General features: G+C 25.4%; 1 protein-coding gene across 3 annotated transcripts in view; it reads left to right on the top strand.

The window, feature by feature from the left end:
* LOC129963139 (E3 ubiquitin-protein ligase UBR4-like) overlaps positions 1 to 20,890 on the top strand; it is a 66,414-nt gene that overhangs the window by 19,223 nt on the left and 26,301 nt on the right. The window contains exons 17-43 of one of the 3 annotated variants that reach the window (XM_056077238.1): positions 1,013 to 1,160; positions 3,904 to 4,027; positions 4,400 to 4,502; positions 5,896 to 6,037; positions 6,255 to 6,334; positions 6,429 to 6,563; positions 7,895 to 8,077; positions 9,147 to 9,269; positions 9,499 to 9,648; positions 9,957 to 10,048; positions 10,398 to 10,623; positions 10,840 to 10,921; positions 11,246 to 11,324; positions 11,665 to 11,755; positions 12,003 to 12,124; positions 12,247 to 12,359; positions 12,449 to 12,544; positions 13,302 to 13,435; positions 14,460 to 14,539; positions 14,935 to 15,126; positions 15,248 to 15,311; positions 15,695 to 15,777; positions 15,939 to 16,068; positions 16,188 to 16,258; positions 17,292 to 17,439; positions 20,307 to 20,543; positions 20,778 to 20,807. In XM_056077238.1, the coding sequence (XP_055933213.1) occupies positions 1,013 to 1,160; positions 3,904 to 4,027; positions 4,400 to 4,502; positions 5,896 to 6,037; positions 6,255 to 6,334; positions 6,429 to 6,563; positions 7,895 to 8,077; positions 9,147 to 9,269; positions 9,499 to 9,648; positions 9,957 to 10,048; positions 10,398 to 10,623; positions 10,840 to 10,921; positions 11,246 to 11,324; positions 11,665 to 11,755; positions 12,003 to 12,124; positions 12,247 to 12,359; positions 12,449 to 12,544; positions 13,302 to 13,435; positions 14,460 to 14,539; positions 14,935 to 15,126; positions 15,248 to 15,311; positions 15,695 to 15,777; positions 15,939 to 16,068; positions 16,188 to 16,258; positions 17,292 to 17,439; positions 20,307 to 20,543; positions 20,778 to 20,807 (3,258 nt within the window). The remainder of the gene's footprint in view (positions 1 to 1,012; positions 1,161 to 3,903; positions 4,028 to 4,399; positions 4,503 to 5,895; positions 6,038 to 6,254; positions 6,335 to 6,428; positions 6,564 to 7,894; positions 8,078 to 9,146; positions 9,270 to 9,498; positions 9,649 to 9,956; positions 10,049 to 10,397; positions 10,624 to 10,839; positions 10,922 to 11,245; positions 11,325 to 11,664; positions 11,756 to 12,002; positions 12,125 to 12,246; positions 12,360 to 12,448; positions 12,545 to 13,301; positions 13,436 to 14,459; positions 14,540 to 14,934; positions 15,127 to 15,247; positions 15,312 to 15,694; positions 15,778 to 15,938; positions 16,069 to 16,187; positions 16,259 to 17,291; positions 17,440 to 20,306; positions 20,544 to 20,777; positions 20,808 to 20,890) is intronic. The other 2 variants (XM_056077240.1, XM_056077239.1) reach the window with 2 other exon arrangements.

The following is a 20,890-nucleotide window of genomic DNA, read 5'->3' on the forward strand; positions in this document are numbered from 1 at the left end:
TCCAGATTCTCTACTTGTGGATTTCCAATTTTTACATTTAAAGGCAATTAAGATACACTCGACAATTTCCTCTAAAATGATGGATAAGCAGTATTTTCCCTTTTGCATATGTAACCATCTTCTATGAATTTCATATACTTGCTGATTATGATAACTTTTTGATGACCTTATAATGTGCAACAGTAAATTCAGCCCTTTTATACTGTGGCATACAAAATGCCTATTTGAAAACTACCATTTTCTCATAAGCATTTTCCCATAAATATCTCTTTTGAGATGTTTTCCTAATACCAAAAGATACCTTTCCTACATCCAGCATTGTATTATGTGTGTCTCATTGTGATTTGTTAGAAATAAATAATTTAAACCCACTGGATGAGGCCACTGACACACACACATACTTTTTACTATGTCAGTTGTCTCAGTCAGATATGTAGACTAATTATCCATTAAATCTGCAAATTCACTCATGAGAATATCCAGAGCATTTATCATGGAACAATATCATTGTATAAAAATGATATATTCCTGATGCCTGCCAGACCCTTATTCATTGTTAAAACATTTCAGAAAATTGTGATTTCAATTGTGACCAAGTACATTTTACTGTTGCAAGAGCTTTTTATTCTATTGCTAATATTAGCACATTTTATAAAACTTGAATATTTCTATCCTGAGGACAGGTAATTTGTGTTTTATTGCATATTCTAATGAATATTTATTACAAATTTTAATTATTATGATTAAACTATAAATTTCTCTTCTATTATTTTGACCTTTCTATTTTAGTTTTAGCAAATTGATAACCAAAAGGTTGGAGTTTTTCCTGTTTAATGAATTATTTGAAAATTATGGAAATATAATTTATGACTGATAAATGATTTTATTTTTATTGTATTAAGAATTAGCCCCAATTTATTATATTTTTAAAATTTATTATGATCTGGGTTATTTAAATTTTTACTTATAACAAAAGTTAAATTACAGATATCATTATATTGTTTCATTATAGACATTATTGCTTCGCCAACAAAGAGAAAAAGATGAACTTAGAAGTGATAGTGAAGCCTCATGTGTTTTGATTTGGTTGAGATTGTTGAATACCTTGAAGCGAGCAATTTTAACACCATCAGCTTTCACATCTGTTGATGAAGGTGAAGGTAAAAAATAGAAATAAAAAATAAAGCAAAATATTGACACTGATTATTTTATGAAAATTTTTCCTTATTTTTTTTTATATATTATTGACCATAAACATCATATGTTGTTTTATAACTAAAACATGTGTGACTATTATATGTGTATAATTTAATTGTAATTATGCATGTTACACAATTTAATTTTAGCTCAGTAATATTTAAATTTGAATTGTGAAGTTCTCTATTTGTATTAAGATTTATTTAAAAGAGTTCAAATTACACTAAATTTTTTTCAGCTACCTTAATTCTTTTGTGCATTTAATTGATCATTATTGTAAAATTTTTTAAATTGCAGTTTTAGAGCTTATCAGTGAAGCAAAACTTCTTGCTGAATTTTGTGATGATTTATTTGATTGTATGAGTAATATCTACTGTGGTAATTTATTTGATTGTGTAAGTAATGTCTATTCTAGTGATTCAGAAGATTATAGCTTTTCTGAATACAGTTCTGATTCAGTCAATATGAATGAATATCAGTCTAACCAAATGACAGAAAACTTTTGTAATTGATAATGACTGAAACTGAAGGTGATGCTACTAATGCTAGAATTTTTTTTTTTTTTTTTTTCCTTTTTCTATAAAAGACTAGATTTAAAGCAACATTATATGCAGCTTTGAAAACTTTGACCAATATTATTGAATGTAATAACCCATAAAGTATTTGTGAAACAGCAGAATTCATTTTGGGAAATATCTTTTTTGACTTTCTTGCAAAATAAATATTGCTTGTAATCAAATGTGTACCATCAACAAAATGGAAAATTATATACAAATTATGACTAGATTTTAAAATAGATTGAAACTTATTAATCATGATATAAGAAAGTTTTTGATATTAAAAACTTTGAAACAAAAAATGCAAACATTGCAGTTGGAGAAATATTATTTGAAGAGCATGATGAGAAGATGGCTCAAAGTGATAATGAGATGTCTTCACTTTAACAATAATTTGCAAATTTCAGTTCCTGCCAATAGAATTTTAAAATTGAGACTTCTTTGGATTATTTTTAACCAAAATCCCAACAGACTCGTATTTTCAGAACAAGAGCTTTCTCTTGATGTGTCAGTGATTCTTGGAGAACATGTCCTGAATTTCAGAACTTGTAATCTCTCAAAAACTATTATTACAGCTGCAAGTCCATATTTGAAATATTACTGCAAAATAAGATGAATCTGTGAGAGTCATAAACTGAGACAAAATAATCCATTCAATAAAATGAGTATATGGGGAAATTGTGATCTGCTCAAACAGCTACAGCAAAAATCAAAACATTAATAGAAAAAAGAAGTGGCCTTTTTATTGAAGGGAGAAGTCTTTCTTCTTATTTTGGAGGGCAAAGAGTTTGTCTATAGGGTGACACAATTCTAGATGTCTCCATGATATTTCCAGGAAAAGAAAACAGCATACAATACGTGGAATAACTAAGCCTACTTGTTTATTAGATTCTAACAAATTTGAGAAAAAGTTTACTTTCCATATCTGAAGTATTTCACTATACTATAAAGCACTCAAAAGAGGCATAAGAAAATAAGTTTATTTCCAAATAATTGTATTTAAATACAGATACAATTCATTGAAGGCCCAGTCCGCCCATTAAAATAATATACAAGTAATTTTTGCACTGGTGCATAGCTTACTGTGCATTCTGGTGGATGCAATCACAAAACTAGTCCTTCATCTGTTGTTCTTAAAAGAGCCCTTCAGGAAAATCCCTCCCTATCAACTAAATAAGATAACATGTCTTAAAGTAAATCTATAACAATTTTTTTAATTATATACAGGAATTACAGATACTGAAGTGCCATTTGAGATAGACAGTGAAACTAGGTATATTTGTAATAATGTTGCATCCCATTTCAGACAAGTACATGCTACATAATACTTTTAAAGTACTTTTGAAAACTTTTAAAATATGATGACATTAGCTTAAAATTTGAAATAAATGCATTACATGATATGAAGGTTGTTTATATTTAATCATACTTGAATTCCTTTTCAACTCTTTAAGGAAAAATCATTGACCACAAACAAGAGTTTTTATCAAAAGCTGTTGTCATTGGTTTAAATGACCAGAGCTTTATATTATTTTTATCTAAATATATAATATATCGTATAGATTATATTAAAATATTTTATTTTTATATGAAAAATTTTATTTGGTTACATGTGAAAATCAAATAATCCTACGAAATATCTCTTATTATTCTGAATTGTATTTGAAAATAGTTAGTTGTATTCAAGGTAATTGTCTTTTTGGAAAAGGAACATGCTACTTTTTAAAATTCTTTTTTATTATAGTAGTCAGTAGGGTAATTCCTTTATATGATTATTTTTTTAGGAATGTTGAAATTAGTAATTTTATTCATCATTAATTATATGTGGAACATTTAAAAACATTTATTCCAATATTATTTTGTCAGACTTATGTTAAATGTTTCAAGACATATTTCTATAATTCTCCATTACTGCGTTGATTTTTTAAAGAAAAAGAAGGAAATCAGAGTGAGATGTTCCATTATTTGCATTTATATTATGTTTGTGTGTATTTTGCCTGTCAGAATTATTTTAGAAGTTTCAGTTCAAAATGTATAGAACTGTTTATTTAAGGGTGAAATCTGGGTAATCTCTGACAGCTACATATATTTTATTCTGTGTTTTTAAAGCATCTAATTCCTTGTTATTTATTAAATATTTATATTTCAGATATCAATGTGGAACATGCACAGTTATTATTATTTTTGTTTCATAACCTGCATTTGATGCAGAAAAAAGGTGTCCTTTTGATGATGGCACAGACAATAATGGAGGTTTCATCTACTGTAATGAGGTAAAGATATTCTAATTCCTAAAATTCGTTATTCATTGAAACTACTGAAAATAAATTTATTTGGTTGACTTATAGTAATCAAGTAGATTATACTTGCCATAATTTGTAAATGGCATTTTTGATCTTTCTTTTTTTTTTTTAATTTATGCATAAGTTATTAGTGAAAAAGGAAAGACGGAGAAATAAGGAGAGAAACTTACAAACTATTGATTTTGCATGATTATCATCATCATCGTGTGTCTTTTATTTAATAGTAGGATTTGCCTTTTTTTTTTTTCTTTTCATTTTATTGCAGTATGAGTTGATTATTTACTCAAAAGAATTATATGTAAAAATAAAAAAATCATATATTTTGTTTTTATTTAATTGCAGTCCTCTAAGAGATTTCCAGATTCTTTACATATCCAGAATGTTACTTATATTTGAATATATGATGCGGAATTTATACGATGCGCCACCATCTTTAATTGAGCAGGTATGTATTTATTCATACTTTTAAAATTTCTTATCCAAAGTTTGCTGAATAATTTTAATTTTATAAAGTTTTTGACTACTTATGAGGAATTGTTTTATTAGGATTACGAAAGAAATATTACTGCCATATTTTTTTAATAAAGTTGAATGTATTTTTTTTTTACTTTATTAATACAAAATAATACTATTATGATAATGTCTTCATGACATTATCATAATATTGGATATTTTTAATGATACTCCGAATGTTAAATAACACCTTTGTGGTACAATATATTTTGTGCTAATAGGTAATTTTTTTTTACTTAAAAATTTTCATTTTTCCGTTTTTCCTAATTTTTAAAGAAATCTATCCATTTTTTTAAAATTTTTGACCATAAATGCATTTAGTTCTTCAATTTGTTTTTCATCTTTATGTTTTTCTTTTTCTTGCATATGTGAAAATATGATGAAATTCATAATTTCTTTCTTTCAACACTTTTTAAATGCCCTGTCCTCTTCTATATTGTTGTTTTTGTAAAATTAAAGATATGTCAAAACCAATTATTCAACTGGATATTACTTTGATGAAAAGATTTGAAGATGTATTTAGTTTTAAATTAATTAATTTATGAAATTGAATTAAATATTGAGATTATATTTAAACTGGCTTAACCAATGAATCTATAATTTTGAGATTTTCTACATTGTACTTTTTTCAAAGTATAATTTAATATAAGAATAAAATATTGCTGTGAATTCAATCAAATTATTTTTATGAATATTAACTTTATTGCCAATTATTTTGCTTTAACTTAAAGAAATGAATAAAAAGCTTTTAAAATGGATAGACTTAATAGTGGATGATGGAAACTTTGTAATCTAAAGAATTTTTTTTATCCTTTGTCCTTCAAAAGATTTAAGTCAGCTACAGCTTGAAAAGATTGTTTTGTTTCGTAGATGATTAAGAAATTGTATGATTTTGCAAGTCATATGTTAAAAGTAAAAATGTTAATATAAGCTTCTTTTTAGTTAACAATTGAGTTGTAAGTCTTTTTTTATTGAAATAAAATATAGTATGTTTTTTAATTAATAACGTTATTAGGCATAAACTTTTATTAGATTTAATTTTAATAATACATTTAAACAAAAATAGTCATCTGCCTATTTTACAATGCCCTTAGTATTTTGTTTCCTTTCATCTTTGCCATCTATATCTTTTTAACAGCTTCTTGCTGTTTTTTATTCAATCATTTATGCTTTATTGTATATTTCAATGCCATTAAATATACAATTAAGGTTATTTAATATGTCATTAAATTGTTGAGATTGATTTTTTTTTTTTTTTCATTTTGAATCACAGGTGATATTTAAATCATAATACCAGGAAGCTAATGTATTTACTCTTTTCATAGATTCAAAAGAATTTATTCAGTTTCCAAATTATAAATACTGCCACTGAAAAAGACAATACAAAAAAGCAGGCAAAAATGTTTTTTCCTTGCAAAGACATAGAAGAGAACTATGTAAAGAATTTACCACCAGAAGAAAGTCAAGGTAAAGTGATCTTGAAAGTTTAAAATTGCTGAAACAAGTATTAAATATGTAGTTTTAATTATTTTATATGAAAACCTAGTTAGCTACTTTGCATCTCTGAAGTGACTGAAAACTTTTTACAATCCTTCAGTTTTCTTATTGAAATTATATTATAAATTATATTCAAGAATTTTTCTATGTATTAGTTTAGTTGTTGAAATTTTATTACAAATTTCAGGAGCAGTTGCAAAACCTAGATTCTTCAACTTAATGTCAGTAGATTTCAGCAACCAAGAAGTTCCAAAACTTGATGGTTTTGTAAGTACTTTGTTTCTCTTTTTATTTTTATACTAATATATTTCAACACTATGTGCTTTTGTTAACTAACATTTTGTAATTTTGTTTGTTTTAGGCCCTAAGTTTCATTCTTAGCAGTGGAGATATGTTGAAGTACCCAAGTTTCTATTACTCCATCCAAAATCTTGTCTATCTTGCTTCTCAATGTGATATGTTAGATAGGACAACTTCTGAAAACCTGTCTTTTCTGGTAGGCTATTTTACAAATATCAGAATATTATTCAATGTAGTAAATTTAATTTGTCAGTTTATATCTTTTAATTAAAAAAAATTCTTGGCTTAGTTTTATAATGACTTTTTTTTAAACTATTAAAGTAATCTCATTGGCTTATATGTATTTCAGCACATGTGTGTATGTGTGTGTGTTAATGGTGTGTATAAAAGTAGAATTAAAAAATATTATTTTACTCATTTGGTGTTAATCAAAGCTTTTTTACACCATTTCATCATCAAGTGCAATATAAATGCCTAATATTATGTAATAATTTTCGTTTAAATATAAGCAAAAGTTAGAAAAGGGCAAAACAAACTTCAAATGTTATGGATCGGGTGACTCATTATCTACCAATCATAAAACAAATAAAATACAATGTTTGCATAATTTTTTTATGAAATAGATAGATTAGCCCATATTGCTTTGCTCTAAAAAATTTTCTTATTTTCTGATCCGAATCCCACTTTTTTATTTAATTATTTCTGATGTGCACTCTATAAAGTTGATGATGCAATTCTCACACTGCAAACAAAGGAATAAAAATCTAACACCCATGGCATTTCTTCCAAATATACCTAAGCCTACCATTCCTCATTTGACATATGTCAAAGAAATCACTTGCCCTCAGTAAAATAAACTTAATTCCCAAATTCTTCTTATTAGTATGACATATCTCTCACTTTATATATATATTATATAACGAATGCAAGTGTAAAAATGGTAATTTTCAAGTCATTATAGTTTTGCATCTAAAATTGAATGCAAAATCAGTTTCTGTTTGCAACAGTACATTCATAACAATGTCAGTTTAAATTTCTCTCCCCCCACCCTTTCTCAAAGCAATGTATTAAGATTTATTATAAAGTAAAAGTAATTTATATCTTTTATTAACTAAAGTTTAAAATTTTCAAACTGAATTTTTATTAAAGATTGGATACAAAGTTTGTATTTGATGTATTTTTTTTATATATCATAATGATTCAATTTTTTAATAAATTATTTTTAAAGTTAAATTCTTTGTGCAAGCACTTATTCAATATATTGCCTTTGAGTGAGTATTACTCACTCAAATTGAATTAATGTATGGATAGTATTAATAGTGAGTATTACTCACTATTACATTAATGTGTGGATTGAAAAAAAATCATTAATAGTATGCATATTTGCATTAATATACAAATATTGTTATAGAGATTTGTAGGATTTGCCATGCTTTTTTTTTTCTCTTTTGTGTGAACAATGTTGTTATTAATTTGTTTAATGTATATAGTTTAAACTTTTATGTTTAAAATAAATTTTTCTGATAGGGTTTGTGTGCTGTTCAATATTCAATGAATATAGCTTGGAGGTTAATGCTTTGTTTGCCACCTTCAGTTCAATCTCTTGAATCCATTGCAACTGGGACTTCAGCCCTAAATGATGCTGAATGTTTGCATGCAATTGTTTGGTCTTCTAGAGCAAATCATAAACTCTTTTCAGGGTGGATGAAGGTATTTATAATTTTTATAGCTTTAGGTCATGTATTTAAAATTATTTTTATTGCAGTTATTGTCAAATGAAATTCAACTTTGTTAAAATAAATATATTCAACTTTGTTAAATTTTTATGATATACATAATTTTGTAAATGTCTTATAATTTATATTTATCAAGTTTGAAGAATTACTTTGATACAATAATGATTAAATATACTTAATATATTTTAAATTCACTTGTCATTTAAGTTCTATAATATTTTAATTAGCATAAAAATTTAGAATCAACTAGTTGTATTTTATACCTAGTATCATTTATTTGCAGGTAGTATATTTTTGAAAATTAAGGGATTAATTGTTCTGTGAGAATTGTTTTTTCGAAGGAAGTTTTATGAATAAAAAAATGTATTTCAACCATTTTGAGAAGAGATACTTTTAATGTATTTTAATAATCTTATAAAATTTTGGATTTATGTTAGAAAAGTTTTACATCATTTCATGTCTAACTCTTCCGCATATGCATTATTTTTAAGAAATTGCTTTATTTTCAAGAAGTCCCTTAATTTTCTTTTCATGATGAAAAGAAGGGGGAGGAAGATATTAGTATTGAAATAATGAATGCTTAAAAACAAATTGTGACAATTTTAACTGTATTAATTTTTAAATAATACAGTTAATTTTACTGTAATGAAAAAATTTGAAGATAATTAAATGTTATTATTTTCAATAATTACATTTAATTTTCATAAAAATTGTTGCACAAAATAGTTTATTTAAAAAAAAAAATCTGTTCTTTCAAGACTTATTGCATATTATTTAGAGTATTAAATTTTATTAAACATGAATTCAATTTATTTTTAGCTTTTATTTATATAATATTATTGATGATTTTAGAAACATATGAAAGTTGCAAAATTTATTTCTGTTTTACTTTTTAACTGACATTTTTGCTATACCATTAAGACAAAAGATATTATTTTTCTTTGCATAATTTTGGTATGCTTCATTTTTAACTTTAACTTCATTTTTAACTTTTACCACCATTATTACGTAGAAGATTTTTTTTTAATCTTTTTACCTTTTAGGATACTTTAGTGAAACAAGGTTTGACTACACAAAAAGCAGAATCTCTTCTTCGCTCAGTAACTAAAAGTGCTTGTTCTGTGAAGTTTGATATTAAAGTAGCAAAGCAACTTATATCAAAATTGGTAAGAACATATTTTAATAAAACTTTACAATCTTAATACAAAACTTGATTTTTTTTTTTTTTTTTTTTTTTAATTTTATGTTCACTGATTAAAAAAATGATTGTATAAAGTATGCTTACGAAAAATAACAATCTAATTTTCTGTTTATTATATTTTCAATAAAATTGTTCAACACATTTTATTATTTTTTTTATTCCTTATAAAGTTATTAAATATCTTTTACCTTTAGTTGCAGCAATGTCCTTCATCACCAAATGAACCTTGTAGTAAGGAACAGTCTCCCCGTTTGTTTGATATATTTCTTATTGAATGTGCAGTAGCTAAAGTACAAGTTGCTCTGGATGAATATTTCTCTCGGCCTCTGGTAAGCATTGAAAAGGCAAGATTGAATTTTTTTAGGTATTCTTTTATTTTTTTATGTGTGTGTTTAGAAAGATTTTTTTTAAAAATTTAGATATTACTTTCTAATTTATTTAATTTTCTAAAATTGCCATTTTTTTTTAATGGTAGATTATTACAATCTGTTGCAAGGGAAGGATATTTATGATTGACAAATAAGCATTTAAATTAATATTTTTTTATTATTGACAAATAAGCATTTAAGTTACTATTTTTTATGATTGACAAATAAGCATTTAAATTAATATCAGCATAAATAATGTTAATGATATACAAATGCTTTTCTAGAGTGAAAATGCTAATACTGAGGCTAAAGAACTGGCTGAAGAAATGCTACCAATAATATTGCAGTTAATTGAAATCTTATCATCTTGTATCAGGTTTGTTTGCATTATTTTATTGACCTCATAAAAATGATTGATTATTTGCTGAGTTAAAAATAAATTTATATTTCTTGATAGAATTGAGTAAAGACTAAGTTGGTGTTATTCTAGTGTTTGGTTATAATGGTAATAATCCAATGTTTTATTTTTGAAATGTTTAATGTTTGGTTAAAAGAAAAATCTCTGAAATTTGGGAGTTAATAATTTAAACATTATTTGTAAATTTATTTTCACATATTCTCTTCTATTAAACAAAACTACAATTTTTAAGTTTGATCCTCACCTTCTACCCAGTAATGCTTTCTCTTTGTGATTTTTATATTAATATTGTTTGAATCCTTTTTAGATGGAGCTTATTACATCAGTTTGCTGAAATGTCCACAAATGCTGCTCAGTCAACACCACCACCGAACTCAAAGACTTTACAAGCATACAATACAGTTTTAAGAATGGCTTCAAATGGATGTTCTAAAGTGTCATCATTCACATCAGCAATTGCTGACTTTTTACCACCATTATTACGTAGTGTTTTGGGACAGTGGAATGCTTACACTATCACAACTACTGCATGGGTATATATTAGTTTTCTTTATTCACCTTTGGAAATTTCAGTTAAGCGTTTAGTTATTTTGTGTGTCTAATGTGAATCTTGGATGACATTTCTCAGAAAAATAATATGAAAGTTGGCAAAATTCTACAGAAGTAAAAAATTTAAAAGAATGTTTAATGAATCTCAATTGATGGTAATTTAAAAATCAGTACTCTGATTTTAACGTTTCTATTTTCAGAGGAATGATTTTGCGAATGACATCATACCATCTGAGAGCTACATAATATCAATTCAAAATGCACACATGAACTGCCTTTCAAGTAAGCACTCTATTGAATCATCCAATCCATATACATTATGCATTTATGTTTACTAATATTAATTTTGCCTGGTTGTAGTTCTTTTTATTCTGGAATAATTGTTTCTTTAATTATTTTCAACATTTATTTCATTCTTTAATGTAATTTTGTCTGCTCATGTTCTTATTTTCTATTATTGAACATGAGTATTAATTTTTTTTAAAATAATTGTTAGTATTAAAATTTTTTCTTTTCTTTTGAGTTCAAGATATTATCCTAATAAATTACATTTAACTTTTGATTTCTTAATTCAGAAAATTTATTAATTTATTTCAAAACATTTAGGTCAAACAAGATTTACAACTAATCCCAACATGAAAAGATTGTTGCATACCTTAGTGAGATTTGCAGGTGATTTAATAATGTGAGTTCTTAGTCCATTTTTCTCTCCTTATACTTAACCATTTATAGTTTTTCTTGTTTTATTTTACTCTATCTTTAATTATTTTCTTGAAAGTAGTGAGAAATTGTTTTTTATAATTATTGTAATTGCATTTTGAGTTGTTCCTTGTGTTTTTCTTAATTGATAGTCTTGTAAATTTTGCATTAGATTTACTTACAATTAGTTAATTTTAATGAAAGATTAAAAGTGATAAAAAAAACTTTCTTAGATAAAAGTTACAGCTTACTGCAAATATGAATTTATGAAGCTTTCATTTGCCTAATATCTTAGTTTGGCTAGTTTCATATTTCTTCTTTTTCAGATGGTGTCCTGAGAATAATAGTTCAAAGGAAATGATTAGAGTCATGCTGCCCTTATTACTGGATGCTACGACTGAATCATTAGGAGATTATGTAAGCATCATTACTTGGATTAATTATATATATAATATCAAATATATAATATAAATTTACTATTGCACTTTCAATATCATTATACATCTATTTACTGTGTCACTGAAAAGGTTTTCAAGTTTTTATAATTTATTAATGGTTTTAAAATTTATAATTGCTTATCTGACACTAAAATATAATTGTTTTGTAAAATTGTTATTGGTTTTATTGTTTTCATCTGTATTGACCTTTGCATCTTATTTTTTAGACGACATTAGCTCTAGAAAGGTTAATCGGTTCACCTGAAAGTGATGATTATCTTTCATTCAATTATTTTGAAGTTTTGACTCAAAGTTATAACCTGTTGATTAATCATTCAAGTAAAGAAAGGTTAGTTGGAATATTCATATTAAAATTTTCATTCAAATGCAGTATCTTAAAATATAAAGTCATGCAGATAAAATAAGCATTTATTTTTATGTTGTTTATTCTCACTTGTGCATATTTTCTAGTGATGTTGATGAACATATTTTACATGAATGTCTCAAATTTATGGAGGGTTTGTTAGACAAAAGTGCTGGAAAGAAAGCTATGGAGTCATTTTTTACAGATGACAGTGATAATGGTGAGAATTAAAACTGATGTTAGTGCTTTATATTTATATATTAGTATTAATCATCAAATAAAACTTATTATTATTTTAATTTTTTGCAGATATGGTGAATATTCTTTTATCTGCAGCTAACAGTAACTTGAGCCCGACTTATGGAACACGAGTCTTGAAGTTTTTTAGCAAATTGTTTCAACAAAGTAAGGATATTTAAGAGAATTCAGTTTGTTACATTTTATTAATTGAACTGTTATAAATATTTTATTTTAATAAGTAGTAATAATATACTTAACATTTGCATAAAATAATTCTTTTTTTTTTCTCCCCTTGTTAAATATTAAAGTTAAATATTCTGAAAGTGTTTCAAAATTTAAAAAAAAAAAAAAAATCAGGAATTTGTATGATAATATTATTTCTGTGTTAATTTTGCTAGATAAATCCAGTTTGGACATCGAAGAGGTTAGACAGTCTTAGTCTAGTTTCATAAAAAATAACTTTAATGCAAAAAAAAAAAATCCTTACTATTACATTGATTTTAAAAAACTGTTCACAAATTTACAATGCATTTTCTCCTAAGTGAATAAATTTTGGATTATGTAAAAACTTTACATGTGACTGAATTCATATTTGTAAAAATTAATTAAGTGAAAAAATTATGACTTTTTGCAAAGTGATTCATCAAATCACAATTTCCTTTTTCCATTTCCTGGAGATGAGCAATTGTCATTCAAATGTTAATCCTGCTATTTAAAATTTCAATAAGGATAGTTAAAAGGATTTTTTTTTAAATGGCAAATAATTTCAAGACGAGGCATGAAATTTATCCAACTTAAGAACTTTTCTACTTTGCTGATGTTTGAATGCTGAAACATCCATATTAATTTTCTCTGTATGGGTGAATAGTTCATGAGAAATAAAATTTAAAAGAAGTTTTTTTTTTTCTTTTCTTTTTTTTAGAAGAAAAAAATCCAACTGACAAAACTTTGGAAAAACTGTGCAGTTCTTTGTGTAAAATGAGTAAACTTGGTAAAGTTGATAGCTTAACTCTGCAGCAGTGGCTAGGAAAAGTAATCTTTGGTGGACCTTCACAAGTGAGTATTTTTATTATCATTCTTGTGTAGAAATGTGGAAGAATTCGTATAAATGATTAAATCTGTTTTCAAATTGATTTTATAATAATATTTTTTTTAAATTGGTAACATCAAAAGCTGAACTTGATATTTCTTCAATCTTGACTTTCATTGTCATGACTTATTATTACTTAAAGTCAATGAAAGTTATTTTATTTTAAATTTATTAACTGAAACGTTATATTGTATTTCAAAACTTTAGATTGAATAAAATGACCATTTTAAAAAGAAGTAAACATTTATTATTGATTTCAACAAAATATATATGAACATCTTATATTTATTAAAATTAAGAATTGCAGAATTTTTAAAGTTTTTGAATCTTTTCATATTTTAAATAATTTACATGAGATAAATAATAATTGATATGACATAAATATAGCTTATAATTGACAATTATATGAAATGCTTTTTCATTTTCACAATGTTGAAAAAATTGTAAACAAGTTAAAATATTTATCTATCTAAATAACTGAACTAATTTTTGCTTTCCTTTACGTTCATAATATATATTCATGTTTCTTAAAAACCACGAGTAAAAATTTTTCTACTTACAAAGTTTCTTTTATATATCAAAAATCATATTTTATTTATTTCATTTCCTTACTCTATAACTGAAAGATAATGCATGAAAATAACTAAACAGTGGAATTGATAAAACAAACATTTTGTTATTTTTTAAAGATTTCTTTGTAACTCATTTTATATATATGGATTTTGAATTTATTAAATAGTACAATTCTAGAACTTTATTAAATTTGACTTTAATTTATAATGAAAAATAATTAATATAAAATAATTAACTAAATATCACTTTTAATTTACATAGAATGTGTATCGATAATTTTCGTATATAAAAAAGATTTTTAAATATATTGTCATTTTTACTTAAATCTACAACATTTTTTTTCCCCCCCCTGCTCTAAACTTTTTTTTATGTATTACAAAGTTATATTTTCAATTAAAAAAAATTTGACCATTTCAGCAAACTGAAGAAGGAAATAGTGTTCAAGAAAATAGACTTCTTCTACAAAGTTTAACATCTTACATAGTGAAACAAAACAGGTAACAATCTTTTTAATATGATATTTTAATATTTGCTTGTTTGTTCATTTTTATCTAATAATTATTTATTCCTTTCAGGTTTTAAAGATTAAAAATGATATATATATTTAAAACTTTTTCAATTTTTTTATTTGAATTTATATTTTAACATTAGATAATTATATTTGATGAGGCTTTTCAACTCCTTCTATATATAAGAATGATGAAAGAGTTGAGTAAAATTGTATTCTCATAATTTTATAAAGAAATGTGTAAATTAAATATTACTATGTTCTTTAATAGACCCATAAATCTGTACAGTGTTTCATCTTTATTAAAAATCAGATATTTTGTTTCTTTACACAAATACTTAATATATACATAAATTGTATCCATTGTGATATCTTTCTTTGCAGTTCTGTTGCTGAGAAAGTTGCTCATACATTCTTGACAGCTATGATTCCTATGGGATCTCAAATTTTGTCCCCTGCTTCTGAAGGTATAGGCTTCTCTGAATTGATGGTTGTAATGGCCATTTTATCTGGAGCAGGATCTGGCACTGGGCATTACCAACTTTTCCAAGCCACTCCAGCATGGCTTGAATTATGGTAAACATTCTTCGTGTATTATAAATTGTAAAAATCGAAATATAATATCAAGAATGAATTTTTTCATTCTTGATTAATTTTTATACATTTCATATGATGAGAATTATAAATATCTTTTTAGCAAAAAATACCTAGCACAGAAGGATGTATTAGAAAAGTTGGAGTCAAATATATCAGGTGGAAAGGTAAACTAAATTGCAGTTTCTTTCTTAGTAATATTTTAAAATAATGTACTTCACAAATATATATATATATATATATATATATATATATATATATATATATATATATATATATATATATATATTTCTTAAAATAATAAAGCTAGACTATTGCTGTAGGAGCAGTTTCTTAACTTACGGTCTTTTCATATTTTTAATTTTTGTACATCAATTTTGCCTTAAAATAACTCTTAAGAATTTTGTATCAATGAATTTCTATTAAATATTTTGTCACATTTTGTGTTAGTTATATGAATGTTTCTTTATACAAATGTTATATGTTTACTTTAAATCTCTCAAAGCTTTTTTTTTTCTTTTTTTTTCTTTTTTTTTTTTCTTTTTTACAGCATCAAATAATGATGGAATCATGTTGCTATTTACTATCATATATGGCTGATATAGTAGGAGCTCTGAGATTACAAAGTGATAAGTATGCAAATAATTTTTTTATATTTAAAATTATACTTATCTGATTATTAACTTTTGAAAAAATTTTAACTTTCATCATCAGACAAGATTTTTTCATTTTGAGTATTAAAGAGATGTATTTGTATTGAATAAAAATATTCCTTAATTGTAAATCTCTTTTAGATTGGCAGGTATTAACAGAACTGGCACTGCATCTCCACCATGTGACGGGGATCTCCATCATCCTGAAATGGACTCTGATTGGGCTGAAGACATTGGTCCAGATGAAGAGGAATCTGCTGGGGAAGATTCTGTAAGTTAAGATACATGATTTTTATTTTTTCCTGGATATTTTTTTATGCATTTGATTTTCAAAAATCATTTATCTATTAAAAAAAATTACTTTAATAACATAAATTTGTGTATTTTCAGGATGAAGATTCTCTTTGCAACAAACTTTGTACTTTTACAATTACCCAAAAAGAGTTCATGAATCAGCATTGGTAAGTTATACAGTGTTAGAAGCCAGGATTCTTGTAAAAAATTTAAAATCTCTTACCTTGTATTTACTGAGATAATTGCAGAAGATTATGATTTAAAGGCTAATATGGAAGTGAATGTGTGTAAAGACATATATGTTGTATTTCCACTACACTAATATTTAACCATCTATTATACAGCCAGTATAATTGATATCAGAGTGTGCTTAATAATTTTATTAGTCATAGTGTGCAATTAATATATATATGTGTGTGTATGTATGTATGTAATGATTTTTTAAACTCTTAATTTAATCCAAATTAATTTCCAAGATTTTATCTTAATTTAGCCCATAGTAACTTCATTCTAAAAATATTCTCTCATTTTGTGATCAATTCCACTTTCGGTTTAATTAATCCCTTTGCAAAAATAATGCGCCATCAGTACTACGTACTGCGCCTTCTTGTAAAAAAGTCATGCCTGCCACTTAGAATAGAATAAAACGAAATTAAAGATACAAAGTCTCTTCACTGCTTGCCAAACCTGCACTCTACTTAAACCAAAATTTGTTATATGTTCTTAAAATTGTCCTGGTATTCAAGTGGCAAATCTTGTAATTTTGATAATCTTCATTTAATGGGCAACTTGAACAATGAGAAAATGTGTTGGAAAATAGTATCAAAAAATAACTTTCTAAATATTTTTAAACTGCATGAAAGTTAATAAAAAAAAATCTTAATTGTTTTTTATCTATTAAATTTTGATAATTAATAAACATTTTTATGCTTTCCTTTCTTAGCATTTTTATACTTAAATAAATTTAAAGCCCATTAAACAAATTAAAAGTCTATACCTTTTAAAATATTTTCTACAGTAAAATGCTGAAGCCTAATGACTGATCTACAAATATTAAAATGCTCTTAAATACCATAAATTTCCTCTTTATACGAGTTCTTTATCTGATTTGTTTCTGATTAAATATTTGGAATTTAATTGAAATAATTACCTGATGGTTTCAGTCATTCAGTAACCTGATAGTAATGTTTCTGATTGCAGGTATCACTGTCATACTTGTAAAATGATTGATGGAGCTGGTGTTTGTACAATATGTGCAAAAGTGTGCCATAAAGATCATGATGTTACATATGCGAAATTTGGATCATTCTTCTGTGATTGTGGAGCAAAAGAGGATGGTAACTGCCAGGTAAGAATTTTATAAATTATCTATTTTATGTGTGATGTTGCAGCCTTTGGGTAGAAGAATGAATTTCATTATTTGGAAAAACATAAATATAATAATGAACATCTCAAAAATCTATGTAAATGGAAGTGAAATTTATAAATAGTTATATGCTGTAAAAATCCAAATAATGAATTATTTTTACTCAAACGCTATATGGAAGCTTAATCCTCTGTTTTCCAATGTTGCACAAATGGCCCATCTTGCAAACTACCACACAATGACCAAAATTATATATGTTTATTTCCTTCTTTAAAAAAAAAAAAAAAAAGTTGTAAAGTAATGTGGAGCTATCTTATCATTTTAGTAATGATTATTTTCCCTCCCACTGCTGATGTCTTCAATAAGTGTTATAGAGCAGATACTCCAATTTACTTTATATTTTTTTACTTGCTAGCTGGTAATTGTAATTACAGAAATACCTTAATATTGGAAACTTTAAAATGAAAAAAAAATTTAAAGGATATTCTTTGATGATACAAATGAAATTTAGCTCTAAAAGAAGGAGGTGAATTTGTTTGAATTCTTTCTAATCTGTAAATTCATCTACTTAGAAAGAAATGCCGAACAAAAAATTCAAAATTAATACAAGAAAAGTAAAATTTAATGTAAAACAAATATCAGAAATTATGCTTTAAAAATATTTTGGAGAATAACATTTGTAACAATATAAAATATCTTCCAAAGCTTTTACTGCAAATTAAAAATTACATATATTATGACATAAAAGCAGAAGTGAAAACCCTTCTGTGGTGAATTTAACATTAACATTTAACAAAACATGGAATTTAACATTTTAATGTATTAATTTGAATTCCATCATAATATTTAAAGATGTTTTTAGGTTGAATGGCCAATTGGATGTAAAAAGTATTATTAAAATTGAAGGAAAAAGTTGTACAAAAAAGAAATATTATTATAAAGATAACTTTTTGAGTCTTAAGAGATAATATGAAGACCATTTTTGTAAGATAAAAAATATGAAAAATAATTTCCTTAGGCAAGTTGTTACAAGAATTCAACTGGTGATGGTTAAGCTCATTCCGCTCGGTTATCTTGATGTTGAAATTGTTACTATAAATTATCAAAATCCATTCAATCCTGCCTATGACATGCTGAATGTCAATGAAATCAAAATCACAATAAGTTGTTTTCCCTTATTTCTCTATTCTCTCTATGCTATTATAAGACTTTCAATCATATATAATATAGCAATAAAAAACTAATTTTCAACCTAATTTTGCAGATATCTACTGTTAATTGTAAAAAATAAATGAAATTAGAAATTCAAGATTATGTAATGGTGGGAAAAAGCAATATTTTCAAACAAGTACAATTTGTAGATGAAATTGTATTGAATCTTTCTTCACATCCCAAGAATATCACTTTTGAAGGAAATTATTAGTGCCAGCTGTAAATAATATCTGATAATCTTTTTTAAATTATTCTTATTTCACTTTGCATATTACTAAGGATACATAATTCTGTTTTTCTTTAGACTTTAGAAACAAAATTAACTAATTTAATGCTGTTCACAAAGATTATATTCTTCAGTGATGTTTCTCATTATTATGAATCTTCACATCAGTGTTAAAAGTTATGTTTTCTTCAGAAAATTTTGATTATTAGTATTATTATAATGGATTTCCATTATATGGTTCTTATTGAAGAAATAAAGACCATAATAACATTAACTTATCAAAACTATATAAAAATAATATTGATTTTGCATATGTATTTTTCTTATAGACAATGGTGTATAATGCATTGATAAAAATCAAACGAATGATTGATGTTGAAAACATTTAAAATCTTTCAATGACATGGATTCCAATCTAGAACTTGCTATTAAATATTGAGTTACTATAAAGTGGGGATCTGAACTTGATATAATTTCCTGTTGCATTGTATCCATGCTCATGCTAAAACTGACATAAGTCTGATGATATTGTGCGACTTAAAATTCAGATCCCTGTCTAATAAATAAAATATATTTGTCCTATAAATACAAAATTTTAAGGTGTTTTTTTTTTCCCCCCTCTTATTGACTTGGTCCCTTGAAGAAGTGAAATCCCTTGCTCTTCCATGAATCAGCTGAGAAAAATCTTTGAACTCATTGGGAAAATAACTAAAAATCCATGAACAAAGATACTTGATGCTTCTTATTTAAAAATAAAAGTGTGAATAATCATCTTTTAAATTTTCAAGAAAGTTAATAGAATGTATTTTAAAATATCAGTTCAATTTTTTGGATAAATAACTAATTTTTTTTAGAATGACCATTATTTGACAGTGTGAAGATTTCAACAGTAACAATACTATGCAAATCTGTGTGATAAATCATCCAAAGTATTGTATTAAAAATTTTCGATGTTAAATTTTAAAATTCGAGCTTTGAGGTATATTAAGTTGCCATCACAATTAACTATGTATTGAATTTTTTGGTTATAATGCGATATAGATTTATCTGGATACTGCAGAAATGCACACATACATACCTTTTATAAGTATAGATATTTGTATACAAATCATTTTGCAGTTTAATTACCTTTACGAAATTTCTTCTTTGACCATATAATGAATGATAGTGTATTTTATTCATAGGAACAGTTAGTAATCTGTTGTTTTAAATTTTGCTCAGAATTTCCAATTTCTTTCTTATTCTGAGAAAAATGTATGAAATTGCATAAAAATAATTGAAATTTTTTAGTATATTTTACATTAAACATTAGGTACTGCACATATACTTGAGTTTGTATTATATCTTATATTACTTTTCGGTTAAATATGTTTTGATTTTTCGAATTTTTAAGAATTGTGAAATTTCTTAGGCCCTTGTTAAAAGAAATCCTAAAACCACAACTGAAAGCAGTACCCCTGCTCCATCTACCTCAGGTTTCACTTTTGGATCTGATTCTATTCTGCCCAGTTCTTTACGTAGGCGACCTTCTTCTCCTTCTACTGCAAGTACATCTGCAGCAAATGGAGAACAATCTCGAAATCAAGAAGGCAATAAGACCAGTGATGAGTCGCAAAAACATAAGCAGAATCTATCAAAACAATTAGAGGTATTGTATTTTCATTAAATTGTTTTAAATAATTTATATAAGAAGATAAAATAATTAAGGAGTTTTAAATGAGTGTAGTTGGAATTCAAATAATTAGAAAATTATTAAGTTTGTGCATATGCATAATTTGAAACTATAACTTATATGCTTTAACGCAAGATGATATGCTTTTACTCTGTTAAATAAATGTATTTTATTTTAGTAAAACCTAATATTTTTTATTTTTTCCTCCAGGCATCAAGGGATATCTTGTTAGGCTTTCTAGTAAGTTTATATTGTTACATATCATTAAAAATAGTGTTCTTATTAACTTTTCAATTTCTGTGTAACTCAAAATAATTAACTTT

Source organism: Argiope bruennichi, chromosome 3, assembly GCF_947563725.1.
Source record: "Argiope bruennichi chromosome 3, qqArgBrue1.1, whole genome shotgun sequence".
Classification (NCBI taxonomy): Eukaryota; Metazoa; Arthropoda; class Arachnida; order Araneae; family Araneidae; genus Argiope; species Argiope bruennichi.